Below are 16,413 nucleotides of genomic sequence, written 5' to 3'. Positions count from 1 at the left end.
TACATATTTATAACACATAATATTTATATTTATATATTATATAATTATAAATATATATATAATTATGTTGTGGATAAGTATTTCAGTACTGAGTCAGGGCCAGTTATCAATTGCTATATGAGTTTAATGTAACATTACAAGACACAATATGTATATACTACTTAAATGGCAACCGTAGTTTTAAATTTACAGATATTTTCAAAGGTGTTTTCCACATATTGTGAATTATGCAATGTATTGTTTTGTGTTTTGGAGTTAAAATAAAGGTCTATAAACTTAACTTAAAATATCCCTATTTTACCTGCATAGTACCCTTTTTCCCCCACATATTTTCTTCTTACAGTGTACTATTATTGACATTATAAAAAACTGCTATTAAAAAGATACGAAAAAGTAAGAAAAGACAAATTTAGAAACAGTTTCTGAAAATCTCTGGCAGTTTTTGAAGCAGTGCCATACTAGTAACAAGAACAGTTAAGGGTCATAAGTTACGACACAAGTCACATATACAAATTAAGTTTTATTTCAAATACAGTTCCACTGTAAATGTTTAATAAACTCAACCACAGCACTGGTTGTATCTTAAATGAAACACACACAGAAAAGGAAAACATTATCAGGATGATTAATGCACAAAGAGCACATGAACGTCTGCACTGTCCCCCACATAACCCACAGCCAATCATGTCTCACCTATCTAATTCTTTATATACATCCATTTCCCCCGTTGGCTTGAGATCCTAGAGAGTGAGACAAACAGGGACAAGGATGAGAAGGGTGGAGATGTCTCAGATTTATAGTTTGGCAGAGGTTTGATTCGGTTCATCTGCTAATATCACTAATGCAGGCATGACAGAACTGGGAGGAAAACACACACACACACACACTGTCAAACAGATTGTAAAATGTTGGGACCTGGGTTTTGGAAGACACAGACACACACACACACACACACACACACAATTACTCATTTCTCTGCCTGAGAAGGACTATAATAACTCACCATGTAGACTGCGCCTTGGGGAGGTGTCTGCTGGGAGAAGAGAGGGAGAGAAACAGGAAGGAAGAAATAGATTTAATAATAGAGCAGAGATAGATATACATTGAGAAAGAAAGACAAGGTGAGCGAGAGAATGAAAGAAAGAAGGGGTAGTAAAAATAGATTTAATAATACAGCAGGGGGGAGAAGGAGAAACAGTAAAGTAGAGGGAGAGAAGGAGGTGCTGTGCATTTCAATCACCTGTCTTAGATCATCAGGATTTTCATAGATGTTCTCCACCTCTCCAGCGTGGTGAGACAGCGATTGCTCGACACCTACGTGAACACAGACACATGAGAGCTTCTGTCCATCAACATCTGCCAAGGTGAACTGACAGCCTTCAGATCTTTGATGGACAGACTCAGGGGGGAAAAGACAAATGCAGGGCCTTACTTTGATGGGTGATGCAATAGCCCTGTCTCCATAGCAACACCCCAACAGCTATGGCAATCAGGGGGATCAGAAATAGGAGGAATGAGAAGGTGGAAACATAAGAGGATGCTGAAACATCTCCTGCTGGGGGGAGTGTGAGAAAGACAGAAAAAGAAACGCTAAGTTAGGTTACCCATCAGTGAGTGAGCAGAAGTGAGCAGTGTGTGTGTGTGTGTGTGTGTGTGTGCGTGTGTCTGTGTCAGCACTCACCTGCAGGTGGCAGTGCAGGCCGTGGAGAAACTGTTGGATCTGCAACAACAGATGAGTAGACAGGAATATTAGAAAATTATTCATTAATTCCAGGAAAAAAAAAATATTTCAAATATAAATCAATCAATCAAGCAATAAAATAAAATTGTGAAACAGTGTGTGTAACTTTAGATGCAAACACAGCTGAAGCAGAAGAAACAAATGATACCAACAGTAGATATGATGTAATGAGTATTTAAAGATCCCTGAATGCATGTGTTGGAAAGATGAAGAGATATGGAGGATGAGGAAGAGAAATGAACAACATATGTTTTGCATATGGTGAGGTAACATCATTCATGCAAACAATGAATGCTCCTGTTCTTTTCCGCTCTCAGTCTCACTGTAATCTGCATGTTGCATGTTTGATGACACTGCTGTCTTTGAGATACCCTCTAATCATGATTTAAACTCCAGGAACAAATATATATAACTGTGTGATATTAATAATAATGTTTTAAATATTTGTGAATTTACATTTTTTTGCATCTTCTGAACCTAGAAATTGTGTCATCATTTGTGTCATTATTACTGAAAATATCTCTCTTTGACAAATTAATTGACAGAGGCAGGGATTTATGAATAAATCATTTGAAATAGTTTTGTGAAGTAGTTTAGTGGATTGATTGTAAAGATTTGACACAAAAGAATGATTCATTCACAAGCCAACATAGCTAATTCACTAAGCAGAGCTAGGGCTTAAATTTCAGTCTGTTCCTCAGGCAAAGCTATCATATGACTTCAGAAGCCTTTTATGGACCACTCTTAGGGGATGTGCACACAAAATATGTTTTTTCCCCCATAGTTTTTCTATGTAAACATGCACTAGACACGTCTGACTATTACTATTGTGTCTCACGTCTCATATACTTTGAAGTGTGTCTCACGTATCACATGGCAGTCTAAAAATGCAGCACTCAAGTTCAACTGTTAAAAATAGTTTTCTATGTAAACATGCATTGGATGGATGTGCACTCGTGTCATATCTTTTGCAGTGTCTCACACATGACACAGCGTTCTAAAAATACTTTTAAAGGGTTAGTTCACCCAAAAATGAAAATTTGCCCATATTTTACTCACCCTCAAAGCATCCTAGGTGTATATGACTTTCTTCTTTCAGACAAATCCAATCGGAGTTATATTATAAATTATTCTTGCACTTCCAAGCATTAGAATGGTTTATAACCATAAATATGTGGACGACAAAATCAGTCATAAGGGTCAATTTTTGGAAATTGATATATGGTTTGTTAGGATTGGACAATATTTGGCAGAGATACAACTATTTGAAAATCTGGAATTTGAGGGTGCAAAAAAATCTAAATACTGAGAATATAGCCTTTAAAGTTATCCAAATGAAATTCTTAGCAATGCATATTTCTAATCAAAAATTAAGTTTTGATATATTTACAGTAAGAAATTTACAAAATATCTTCATGGAACACGATCTTTACTTAGTATCCTAATGATTTTTGGAAAAATCAATAATTTTGACCCATGCATACAATGTATTTTTGGCTATTGCTATAAATATACTCCAGCAACTTAAGACCGGTTTTGTGGTCAAGGGTCACATATGGTGGTTATAACATTTTAAATATGGATATTTTTCTTACAAAAATGCATGGATTCACTACAGGAGGCCTTTATTCACCCACCAACTACTTTTGGACTGTTGAAAAAAACACCCACCTACTCCCATTCTAAAGCTTGGAAGAGCAAGGATAATTTTTAATATAACTCCAATTGGATTCGTCTAAAAGAAGAAAGTCATATACACCTAGGATGCTTTGAGAGTGAATAAAACATGGGTTAATTTTCATTTTTGGGTGAACTAACCCTTTAAAAATTATTTTTAAAAATGTACCTCTAGTTCTGAGCTACCAGCACATTCTTGAATCAACGTCAACAGCAAAATCTATTTTCTGCACCCTGCTGCTCCAGAGACTCACTTGCCATGTTTTAAATAATCCATTATGATGGAGTTGGGTTTCATGTAATTGATTGGTCAAGGGACTCGCACATGATTGTGCTACAGTATAGAATGTGACCTTTTCCGGTGACCTACATGATTCCACTAACTAATGTTCTCTTCACTGCTTCATTAAATTCAATGAAACACAGAAGGTCTATCACAGACCAAAAATAACTCCTTGGAATAAATATTCACCTGCAGTCTGGCCATTTTCTGGTTTTTAAAAGTGTTGACACCTTGACTTAAAGAATTTACAGCAAGAAATAAATAGCAAGAAGCAAAAATAAAAGTGCCAGACAGAGAGAGAGAGAGAGAGAGAGAAGAATAGCATACACTTTCTCTCACCTATACTGGCCATTGTGACGGTGTTCATATATTGCACTGATTTTCCATTTTTCAGATACAGAGTGCAGGCATACTGTCCAGCCGTCTCAGCGGTCACAGGGAGCACTACAGAGGTTGTGATCCGGCTCAAAACAGCAGTTGACTGCAGAACGCGTTTGGGATCCTGAACATACGACCATTTTACAGCTTTAACTTCAGATCGGTCTGAGTTGTACATACAATTCAGATCCAAAGAGGTGCGGGATGACTTGGTGTATCCTGAGGGGGAAACCGACAAACAGATGATGAGAGAAGAGAAATGCATGCGAAGGGTTAAAATGATATATATTCATTAAACAGCCTGGTGTAGCCGGTCAGCTGAGCTTGACTGTGACTGATGTACAGTGTCTCCTCAAACTCAAAGCAGTATCAATCCTGAGCTAATTGAGCTCGGTGGTTTCCACAGTAATGCCACAACCCACAGAATTGTCAGCGGCAACGGGCAGGTGTAATTACACATAATGAGATCTGTAATGAGGCCTACTAAAAAACATTACGTTAGAAGGAGGGGGAGAGAGATATATATAGAAAGAAGAGACAAAAGTAAAATAATTGAGTGAGAAAAAGGAGAGTGGGGAGGACGTAAGGGGAAAAGAGATTAAAGTAAGAACAGGGGGAGATCAGATTAAGAACGGGGGAGAAAGATGAAAGTCAAGACACTGATTGATTGACTCTTGTATGCTGAACTACTGTGATTGATAGAACCGCCTGTGCAATTATAAAATGAATCCAAGAGCAATGATGCAAGAACATGCATCATTAAGAGTCAGTGAACGAGTGTTCTGATGTGCACTCTCTGATAATGATGTTTAATCATGGTCGCAAAATGTGATGTCCTGAAAGGAAAAGTTGACAGAAGAATACAAATGTTATTATTTTCGCACCCTCTTTCAGTAGTTTTAATCTGTGATCCAGTCAAGAAAACTGGTCCAAATGATTTGGTCACAAATGATTCTGAATGAACTCACTGACTCAAATAACAACAAAACACAAATAGCAATTTAAATTTAGTTCGGTTAATCACTCAAAGAATCACTGACGTCATAAGACTACAGGAATATAGAGTTGCATGTACCCGTTTTAATAGAATTTCATGTTTTTTAATTTTTTTGGAAGTATTTTACTTGAGCGACAAAAAAAAAACAACAACAACAAAGATCGAATCAAACCAAACAGGTTTGATGAAGGTAAATTACAACAGAGTTGTATTTTTTTAAATTATATCTAAAGATTTAGCATGAAGGATTTATTTGTGCAAATCATTTTTTTAATTAATGTGCCCTCGTAATCTTTAATCATAATTAGCAAACAACAACAATCCAACCAATTTCCTGGTCTTCATTTTTTGTTTCACTCAGATACACATCACAATTTGGAAGAAAAGATAATTGCAATTTCTGTTACATGCCAACTTTAATATTATATTAATTTTATATTATAGATTTAAATAAATTATTTAATTATAATGTATATATGTATGTATAATGATAGCTTTGTAACATCACAAAATGGCATGGAATATCTCCCACTAGCGCTGTGGTGCTGGTGTCTGTTTTGAAATTATTTTATAGAGATTCCTAAATTACATAAAATATCAGACAGAAGATTGAGATAAATTGGTATTCACACACCAGAAACCATGTACACAATGATGTACACAAAATATATTACCATGTAAAACACTCAGTCTGTTGGCTTGACTGAAAGCCTTGTCATCCAGGAAGACCTTGCACAAGTAGAATCCTCCATCCTTCAGGGCTGGGCTTAACAGGAAGGAGAAGTTCCCAGCGGCAGCCAGGGAGGCAGGGTCTTTCAAATGTAGGTGGGGATTGGTCTGGTTGGGGTAGCTCTGCCTCCAGCGGTCAAACTGGAATATGATCTCCATTCTTTTTGAAGCAGGATACTTCCAGTAGAGCAGCACATAGTCACCAAGGACAGGAGGACATGTTAAAGTGACCAGTGAACGAGAGAGGGCTGCCAAAGACCTTGGGTCTGCTGTAGAGGACACAGGGTAGTGGAAAAAGGTTAAGTGACCTAGGGGAGACAAGAGATTCATTCAACACAAGAGAAAGTGTGAAACAAAAAGTGCAAGGCAAAAGAGCGTAAAAAGAAACAGAAGAAGCCAATCAAGTGAAAAATGGACTGTGATACAAGAACAATATTGTCAATTTGGATTGATCCCATCCACATAGTAATCCACTGTGCTGCTAGTCATTTTAGCCTCTTTGTTCTTCACACAGTCAAGCGAATAGAACATTATGAGTCCCAGAGCAAAGTCATATGGGGAGATATCAGAAACGAGACAGGCATGAAAATGGGGATTATGTTATTAAGCTCAGTGAAAGCTCTTCAGAAACATTCTCCTCTCAGATTTGATAACCCTTATTAACCGTTTGCTGACACAACATTTGGGAAGAACAAACCATGTTTGTTTTGGGGCAAATGAAAAAACTTTATTTAATTGTTGTGTTATCATTCAATATCATTCAAGCATTCCCAAAATTTATATTTAGTGAGTTAAAAAAAGACTGATGGAGAATGTTTAAGTTTCATTGACTAGAGTAAGCTGCTGGGTAAATGTTACGTAAGGAAGGTCCAGTTTATACACAATAGTATTCCAGTAACAATAGAGCCTATTACCATGTGTCAAGTCTGTGAAAGAAAACACAGCTTTCACTGAAAGAGAAAAAGAAAGAGTGGGACACAGAGAGAGAAAGTTAGGCATTGTTTATAATAAGGCTGAGATGTTCTCTATTATTTTTATGAATGTAGTCTCAGATCTGTAACATTTTTTTTTAATTAAATATTAATAAAAAATTTACATTTAGACAATATTGACACAATAATATTGTTACTGTCTATTTTTGTTTTGGCAGCAAGTGTAAATAGCGATAGATGTTATTTACACTAAGTTCAATTAGCAATAGATGATATTTACACTAAGTGAAAACAACATATTTTCTTAGCGATAGATGCTATTTAAAATAAGTGCAGATAGCGATGGAGTATTTACATTAAGTGCAAATATCAATGGATTGTATTTACACTAAGTGAAAATAGCTGTATTTTGTAACGATATGCTATTTACATTAAGTGCAAGTAGCCAGATTCTATTTACACTATGTTAAAATAGCAGGATTTTCTTCTATTTATACTACTTATTGAAAATATTGGCAATTATCTGCTCCTCAGTATTGTACATTATAAAACAGTATGCAATAATAGCGTGTTGAGTGTAAATTGTAATTTTAATTCAAATTATTAAATGGATGCCACCTTATTGGGACAATAAAGCCCTCCCTGCACCTACTCGAACCTTACCCCATACTTTATTATCAACTTTTCGATTATTTCCTTCATTTTTATTGAAAATAAAAATTTCCGATGTGATGTGAGATTTGAAAAGGGAGAAAAAAAAGTTTGGTGGGCTCGAACTCAAAATTTGATTGTGTCAAAAAGCATGTGCTTAACCATCTTTGGCGTCTTTTATGGTGTTGACTACCCCATTCACACGTTGGTGGGCAGAGTTAGTGTAAATAGCCTCTGCCAACAAGGCGGGCTATTTGCACTTAGTGAAAATAGACACTCTGTTTTGTTTTTCATCAGTGAAAATAGTTCCAGACAAAGTCAAAACAGAATCAACCACTGCTTATGTGAGCAACACCCTGTACTTCTTTTGAATAAGTAATTACTTTGTGAAAGTTAAAAAATTATGTTCTAGTGTGAACTGTGTAGTATAAATGTAATCCAGATGTACTATATGGAGAAGATGTGAACAAAATGAGTAAATTCGGACTAATATTAGCACACAAGGTCAAATAAATCAAAGAACGGAACTAAATGTATAAACTGAATGACATTTTTAGTAAATCAAAACTTTTCGCAATTCAAGCCTCGAGGCCTGTTCACACCAAGATTGGTAACATCAACTATTTTTAGGTTCTGTTTATCATAAGCACATACTGCAGTTATGTCCTCTGCTGCTTTAAAATGCTGAAGCTCTTTAAATCAGGCTGGATTCTGATTGACAATTTTTTTTATTGTTTATCAGTTGGAAAACAATTCCGATAGAGATTCCAAAAATATCATTCCTGTCTCGTTATTGTTATGGTTGTGGTGTGGATTTATTCTGAAATAATTAAAATGATTATTAAAACTTGGTGGCTATTGTTCTCATTAGTGTATTTCATTATAGTGCCTGTAGAGCTTCTATTTCTAAATACAATAAAATATGTATAAACTTTGTTTTTTGCTAGAAGAAAAAGAATCTGCTACATTAAATCCTTTCAAATCTTTTAAAAGATAACATTAACAAAGCAACTTATCTGACTGGCATGTTTTCAATATATATCTCCAAATCTCACCGTTCACTGTCACATTCACCCAGTGCTCTGAGACAGATGTGCCACTGTTACCATGCACACGGATTCTGCAGGTATAGACTCCGTTGTCTTTACTGGTGACGCGAGGCAGCTTGCTGAGCAGACTGCCCGTGCCATGGGAGATTTCAGTGTGTAGCTGTTCACCCAAGGGAGACACCCACGTTCCCCAGGCCGCTACGGAGGAGGGAGACACCTGAGCTGCCAGTCTCACAGTACTGCCCACTGTGACAGGGGGCGTGGGAGTGACAGACACTGCAAAAGAGAAGGAGAGAATACCTGGAGATATCAGACACATTGAGACACGAAGAGCGGTTATGGTGCAGTTGTATGGTCTACATTTAATCAGCGCGAGAAGAACAGTCCTCTCCTGTAGCTTCTTGTCATCCTGCTCTATCACACAGGAGTAGCGTCCTTGCGCAGCTGCTGCAGCCCTGAAGATCAGTGAGGCATCTGCAGAGATCCCAAACCTTCTGCCTTCAAACACTCTGCTGCTACGTCCATCTGTTTGTCCATTGATGCAGTTGGCTGATAACAAATATGACCAGCGATCCTCCCTGGCTGACATCATCTTCCAGGTAACCAGTACAGAAGATGTGGGTGGTGAATCAAAGCAGGACAGTGTGACAGATGTGTCCTCACGTACCATGACCACATCATTCCATACATCACCTACATAGACCAGATTCTTTAGGCACAAGAAGTCACACAAACTCTTTTACTGAAAATGCATTACATTTAGATAAACAAAATATATATACCACCCAGACATTCAAATTTGCTGAAAATGTACTCACCCTTACCCCAAGATATCCAGATTTGGCGAGCTTTAGAATTATTTCACTTGCTCACCAACGGTGTTGGGTTAGTTACTCAAAAAATGCAAGATATTATGCATTACTAGTAACTCCTTTCAAAAGTAATATACTTATTACACTACTAGTTACATTACTTTTCCATTACACCTCAAAAACTTGGTAACTGCATAATTCTCGCAGCCTCTGAATCCATGAAAGTTACAAATAAATGAAGAGTATTTTAAACAATATTTTAAACAACGTCTGTTATATAATAAAGCAGCAACATAATAAAATCTTCAACAGTGCTTAAGCAGGTTGAACCAACCAAACATCATAACACTGCTCACCAATGGATCCTGTGCAGTAAATGGGTGCCGTCAGAAAGAGAGTCTAAACATCACATCACAATGATCCATAAGATGCATGTTTGTAATATACAAATTCATCAAGGCGTTTTTAATTTTATAACATTGGAACTCAAAAACAAATATGTTATAAACAAATATGTCAGTGGATTTTGATGTGAGATGAAAGCAGGGATGGACATTTTCATTGGAGGAAGCATTATTACGTATTTGTATTTTGGCTAGAAGCAAGGGTTTAAAGTTAAAAACCTTAATGACATATTTGATAATTACAAACACGCAGCCTTTCACTTCACAAGACAATAATTGATGGACTGGAGACATATGGATTATGTATGGAATATTGTAATGTTTTTATCAGCTGTTTGGACTCTCATTCTGACGGCACCCATTCACTGTAGGCGATCCCTTGGTGAGCAAGTGATGTAATGCTAAATTTCTACAGATCTGTACCTGATGAAGAAACAAACTCATCTACATCTTGGATGGCATGAAGGTGAGTACATTTTCAGCAAGTATCATGCTGTACTGAAGTGAAAGCAAAATGTTTAAAAATTAATAAAAAATGACTTTGTATCAAGTCTGTCTTTTTACATACATTTTGTAAAAACTTTTTTCTCTAAATTTTTTGGCAGACCGTCTTAAACCCCCTTTCAGCCCCCTGGGGGTCTCTAGATCCCAGTTTGAGAACCCCTGTAGTGTATGTAAGCTGCAGTTATCTGTGTTAATCAGCCAATGAATATAAGCCCAATGCAATTTAGTGTCTCAGTGGTTCATTTAGATAACAGAAAATCCCCCTTAAGTGCTTCTAGTCACTAATGTATGTTTGATTTTTCGGTATATTATAAAAAATAGTTATACTTGGAAATTGAACTTTTTGAGTTTCAAGTTCAACTTTATTTTAAGCAACCTAAAGTGAAGAAATATTCCAAAGGTGAGTGAAAAACAAACACATTATCTAAATATCTATGTATATTAGATAAAAGATTAGTTTAAAATATAATAATGATAATAATAATAACAATAATACACACACACATATATAGATTTTCATACCTGCCATGAGAGGAGAGATGAAAAAACATGAACCAGAACAAATTAGTATGAAAGCATGAAAATATTTTCCCATGGTGCTGCTATAAAGCAACATATTCTTAATAGTTAGCTAGTTAAAGTGCAAGAATATATCTTCTTGTCTCGCATTTGACCACAAGAACAAGACAGGAAAAGAGCCCAACATTAAGAGCTGGGTGCAACATCTGACAGAAGCTGATAAACACAACAAATGTACACACACATACAAAAAAACGGAAGCGATTTTATAAACATGGAGGCCGATAAAACAGAGCACACACAAATTTATATGCAGCTATATAATCATAATGAGATAAGTCGATGCTTTTATCTGCAGTCACATAGTTATGCTTCTGGCTTTAACAAGGAACATATACGAACAAATAACACCAAATAAGCTAATTTCTGAACTCTAAATCATACGAAAAGTTGGGTCATCCATAAAACTGGACAGACTGTTAGACGAGAGTCGACTGTGGGAATTGCTCGTGAATAGACAGAGAAAGAGAGAGCATTAGACAAAGGATTTAGAGATGTAATCAGAAATGGTCTTCAGCTTCTGGCTAAATGTCTTTACATCCTCGTAAATGTCTTTAATTAAAGCTAACAGACTTATCAGCACCTCCAAGTCCCATTACCAGCTCAGCTCCTAATCACCTCTGAGCTAAAGAATGAAAGAGGGTCTCCGAAAAAAAAGAGAAGAAAACTGAAATGGAGAAAGGATGGACGGGGCAAATGAGCAGGGGACGAGAAACTTCAGAGAGAGCAAACTAGGGCAAAGCAGCTAATGAGAGTCATAGTACTGTATGTGTCGTTGGCCCCGTGCAAACACTCAGAAAGAGAGAGAGAAATGCTTCGGTTATGATTTAATGGGGTGGTGGAAGTGACAGATACTGAATGTGACTAGTGAGGTACAATCAAGCATTCTGCCTATATAGGACAGTCCTATTTCAGAAGACAATGATCTCACTCAAACATTAAGATTTGGTCTCTGAGTTGAGAGAGAGAGGGGGGGGGGGGGGGGGGGTTTGAAATCAGCATAACTTCTGAACAAAGGGTCTTTCGGAGATGTAGATCTGTAGAACTGGAAATATTTGCGCTTATTTCACAGATGATCCGTAATGTTTTAGTTATATACCAGCAGGGGGAGCGCTAGAGCTATTTGTACTAGTTCACATACTACAACTCGACATCCTGAAACAAAACTTGGCCAAAATATCTTTATGGCACTTATTACTTGTTGCTCTGCATTACCGGTAACTCCACGAACCTCGTGATGAATAAATCTGCGTTCAACTGGAACGAAACCAAAAATACAATGAGAAACAGCAAATCAAGCAAGAAACTAAACACATTTCTGAAACTGAACTCATAAAAATGCTTAGTTTCTTTGTTACACTGAAACGGGAAGCCATGAAAAACTATTTTAGGCTATATTAACAACGGACAGCAAAATAGCCCATTTGAACAGATTAGAAATATTAGCTACATTATAACATTGCGTTACAATATTACACATTATTGTGACTAAATGGATTAAATGACCGTTTAGTTGCCTTGAACTCAAAATAGTGCAACGGTCAAAATTTCCAAAATTTAGTTAATGTTGGAAAGTACCAACGTTTTCTGAAATTTAGGTGGCTTTGAATGCAGCGTGACGTAGCATGACATCACACGCTTGTGTCCAATGAACGGCCAGAGTTTGAACAGAGTACCTAGATGAGACTCCAGCGTCCGCAAAACCTCTAACTCACTCACCGGATATTTATTCACCTGTAGGACGTCTCTACCTGGTCGCCGGGCGCCCGTCACAGTTTCGGAGGACTTGAGCTATCAATACAATTCAAAAGGGAATTTGACTCTAGATTGTAAACCAACTCCAAAGGAACGCGCTGAATACAGCCACGCACTTTAACATTAAGTTTCTGCGCTCGCCCATTAAAGGAAACCAGAGGAACCACGTAGCAGTTTTTACCTCCATCTGACTATCTTGGTTTATTTTTTCGGGGACTCTGAGCTGACTGAGTTTAACGAGCGGAAAACCGACAAATTATTAAAGGTGGACTGTCCACCCTGCCCTCCCATGAACATGTCAGGACTGTTGAGCGCACTCATTCTCCTAATTATTCAAGGTAAGACATATCATATCATGTTTAAATAATAAAAGGAATCGCTAATTGTTGCCGGTTATAAAATACACTCTTCTCTTTTACTTTAATTTGAATAGATAACCTCAGTCAAAGCGTTTGTGGAACTAGATGTCATGTTAGAAATATCCTTCAGTGTATCTTAATCGTGCGCGCGCTTCTGACTATATTCATCTCAAAATAATTGTATTAATTTGCCCGGTGTCTCATAGTACGGGGGGAACAACTTTGCCTGTTTGAGCTTGCATCTCGTTTCTTTTCCCTGGAGACTGCTTGAGTTTGGTTTCGATAAGCGCCATGTTTCTCTAGGTGTGGTCTTGAAAGTGCTTTTTTTGTAGACAGGTGTGTTTGTTGGCGAAACTTACGGACATTATCCGGTCGTGCTTCAGTGCTCTCTCTTCCTCGTACCACATTTCTCTTCTTTGGCGTCTTTTCTCCCTTCACATCATATCCGGTTATTTCCAGCTGAAGGGGCACAAATGAATGTAAATCAATCCGTCTATTCGTAGCTTCTTACTATTTGTAAATGTGGGTTTTCAACTTGGTATTATTGTACCGTTTTCTTTTAAAGATTCAAATCACTCTTTTAGCGCGTCATTTTGTTTAATTTTAATACTATAAAAAAATTTGACAGACCGTTATTAATTTCGAGACATATCAAAGAGCTGTTCGTCACATAGGCTGACGTCACTGCCTATTGTTTCGTCATATTTCACTGCACGCCTCGAGCACTGTAGCTGCCTTTGATCGTGGATTCAGGGGCTCTTCATTGTCTTTGCAGTTTAATTATTCAGGAGCCATGTCACGGTTCGCAGGTGCACTACAGCCGGGCTGGTGTGAGTGTCTAACCGAGCGCACACTCTGAAGATCTTAGAAATTTCAATGAAAAAAAGTAAATACTACAATAGAGCTTATCACTGGTTAACTGTAAATTGCCATAACCGCTAAAATATTTATTTATTATTTTTTTCTAAATATATTTTAAAAGAGAACGTCATTTTACTGTCAAGTATTTTTCAGCTGATTTTTTTATAAGTTTATATTATATTAGGCCATGCATTGTTTTATTATATATAGGCTAATAATATATAGGCTAAATAATGTATAAATAAAAAAATAAATTACAAATTAGGTATTTATTCCATTTATTTTATATTTTATATTTAACATGGCAATATGTAGGCTATACTTTTATGGCATATATATATATGGATGGATGTGCGTGTATACAGTGGTGGCCAAAATGATTAGAACAAGTAATTGTTTTAAGTCAGTTATTTCTATCTTTTGCTGTAGTGTGTCAGTAGGAAATGTCAGTTAACATTTCAAACATTCATTTTGACATTAATTGTAATAATCCAGTGAGATTTTTGTCTGACAACAGCCAGTGCTCCACACAGAGATCTGATCTGATCATCCAGTCTGTCTGGAATAACATGAAGGAACAGAACAAACTGAGACAGACTAAATCCAGAAGAACTGTGGCAACGTCTCAAAGATGCTCAAGACGTCTCAAAAGCTTTAGGCACTTGTGTAAAACAGCTGTAAAATGAGGATGCTGTCAAAAAATAATGTCATAAATTAGATTTTCTTTATCAGTTAACTGGATTTAGTCTGTCTCAGTTTGGTCTGTTTCTTCATGTCATTCCAGACAGACTGGATGATGATCAGATCAGATCTCTGTGTGGAGCACTGGCTGTTGTCAGACAAATATCTCACAGCAAAATATATAATTAACTGACCTAAAACAATTTTTAGCTGGGGTAATACTAGTGTTCTAATAATTTTGGCTACCACTATATATATATATATATATATATGACATTATGCATTAGGAGGATATGATGTGTCGAAGGTTTGTGACATCATAGGATGCAGTTCTTTGTCGTAACTTAAAAACAATTCACTCCTTTAACTTATTCATGGTCTGGACCTCTTCTGCCTGGGCCCATTTCACAGTACATCGACTGCACTTCAGGAGGAAAACTAGAATAACGAAACAAAGGATTTCTTTTATTTATGAACAGAGCAGCGGAAGAAGGGGTCGTGATTGCCTCGCTTAAGCAAACACTATAAACAGATCTTGTGTTTTCTTTTTTCCCCATTCACTTCTCATCCATTTAGTTCAGTGTCCTGGGAGCTTTTGCCTTTATACGCAGCAGTTGCAAAATATTTTAAGGGTCAAAGCATTGTTTTGTATGCTTGCCTCAGTGGCCCCTGCAGACTCATTTTCATTGCATGCCTATTAAATACAATCCCAACTTCAAGCACGCTAATATAAAAGATTTATTTCAATAACCTCATAGTTGCTTTTGAAATTAAAAGCTATATAGACAGGAAGTAGTTTTAAGCTAGTTTTATGATTGTTAAACTTGCACCAAATGTAGGCTACAGGGAGCAGAGATCTGCACAATAGAATCTACTGATTGTGTTATAATACCCTCCTAGTGAACACAGGTCAAAAAATGCTTGAACCCGTTGCCACGGTGACGCTGTGTTTTCATTGAAAGCCGGGGTTAGGGGGCTACTGTAGCGGCATCTCTGGCTGAATGCATCAGGGGTTTGAAAATGCTAGGCTACTCCGATGATGGAGGCCAAGCTGACCTTATTCTAAACTATGTGAGCACAGCAGTTACGGACGCACACTAACAAGCACATGCAGTGATTGCAACAGCGCTGGCTCAAGTAGGTTAAACAGTGAAGAAGTGTTGAGTAAACAGGTGAGATGGTCTCCATTGTGAACCAGTTCCACATACCGGGGAGCATGTAAACAAAAGCTGCACTGAAACTGAAGCTTTTCAGCCTCCATTCTTCCATTTTCTCCCATTTCCTTCCCTCCTTTCCTCTCTTTCTGCGTCCATTGCCGTCCTTATACGCTTGCTTTTGTTTGAGAGATGATTGCCATTGGTGTATTCAAATCTTCCCCCCGCCCCTCCTCGCTCTGACCTCAAGGCCACGCTGTTTATTAGCGTCTGAGCCGGTGAAAGAACATGGGAGGAGGTGTAGCAGTAGACAGAACTGGTAGACTGTGGAAAGAACATTGATTTAAAAACACTTCATTCCTGCGAGAACTCACACGCAAGTTTATCAGTCAGTATTTTCTTAAAAATAAAGGTTGAAAAAGGGAGTCTTTACACAGAAGAACCATTTTGGGTTGCTCAAAGTTTGAGTGAACAGTTCCTAAAATAACCATTTTTTTGTTAGTGTGAAGAACACTAACACTATAGAGAACCTTTTGTGCAATGGAAAGGTTTCGTGGATGTTCTTCATGCAACCATATGCCAATAAAGAACCTTTATTTTTAAGGGTATATATGAGGTAGTTTTCCTCTGAATATGGTTGTCCGGAGACTGTTAAAAGACTTTTTGGAAACCATGTGTGCGGGTGAAGGGAGCCGACAGTGATTTTGGATGTCTCATTCTGGTTTCTTGTAAAGATAAGGTTGGATGAGTGTTGGGGGATTTGTGGATGGGGGAACCAAAGCTTTTAACACTTGTCGCAGGTCTATGTTTGACATGCGGATCTGAGAATGCAGTCTGCTGAAATCAATGTCTGACCTTGTAATTAAC

At 37.2% G+C, this 16,413-nt stretch overlaps 2 protein-coding genes across 7 annotated transcripts in view; one reads left to right on the top strand and one right to left on the bottom strand.

Moving 5' to 3' along the window:
- Positions 1-508: 508 nt before the first annotated feature.
- On the bottom strand, positions 509-10,834 carry LOC306887917 (uncharacterized protein; the record flags this gene model as incomplete). 4 transcript variants are annotated; one of them, XM_079445957.1, is made up of 12 exons in its annotated part: positions 10,680-10,834; positions 8,798-9,130; positions 8,444-8,713; positions 6,720-6,755; positions 5,751-6,074; positions 4,041-4,298; positions 1,682-1,720; positions 1,433-1,555; positions 1,241-1,314; positions 1,004-1,033; positions 694-740; positions 509-581 (listed from the first exon to the last, which is right to left on the bottom strand). In XM_079445957.1, the coding sequence occupies exons 1-12, from the start codon at positions 10,771-10,773 to the stop codon at positions 560-562; spliced, it is 1,650 nt and encodes a 549-aa protein (XP_079302083.1). In that variant the 5' UTR covers positions 10,774-10,834. The 4 variants fall into 4 exon arrangements, with proteins under 4 accessions (XP_079302083.1, XP_079302081.1, XP_079302082.1 ...); XM_079445956.1 differs by having other exon boundaries at positions 560-581; positions 1,004-1,030; positions 1,433-1,552; XM_079445955.1 differs by having other exon boundaries at positions 8,444-9,130.
- A 1,560-nt stretch (positions 10,835-12,394) lies between these two features.
- Positions 12,395-16,413, top strand: part of LOC306887918 (nectin-2-like) — a 67,278-nt gene continuing 63,259 nt past the window's right edge. For 2 of the 3 annotated variants that reach the window (XM_079445960.1, XM_079445959.1), the window contains exon 1: positions 12,445-12,829. In XM_079445960.1, coding sequence (XP_079302086.1) covers positions 12,781-12,829 — 49 coding nt within the window. In that variant the 5' untranslated portion in view covers positions 12,445-12,780. Of the gene's footprint in view, positions 12,830-16,413 lie in introns of all 3 variants that reach the window. The other variant, XM_079445958.1, reaches the window with a different exon arrangement.

The sequence above is a fragment of the Barbus barbus genome, assembly GCF_936440315.1.
Source record: "Barbus barbus genome assembly, chromosome: 21".
In the NCBI taxonomy this organism is placed as follows: Eukaryota; Metazoa; Chordata; class Actinopteri; order Cypriniformes; family Cyprinidae; genus Barbus; species Barbus barbus.
The sequence above is the reverse complement of the archived record's forward strand: the minus strand, read 5'-3'. Positions and strand labels throughout refer to the sequence as shown.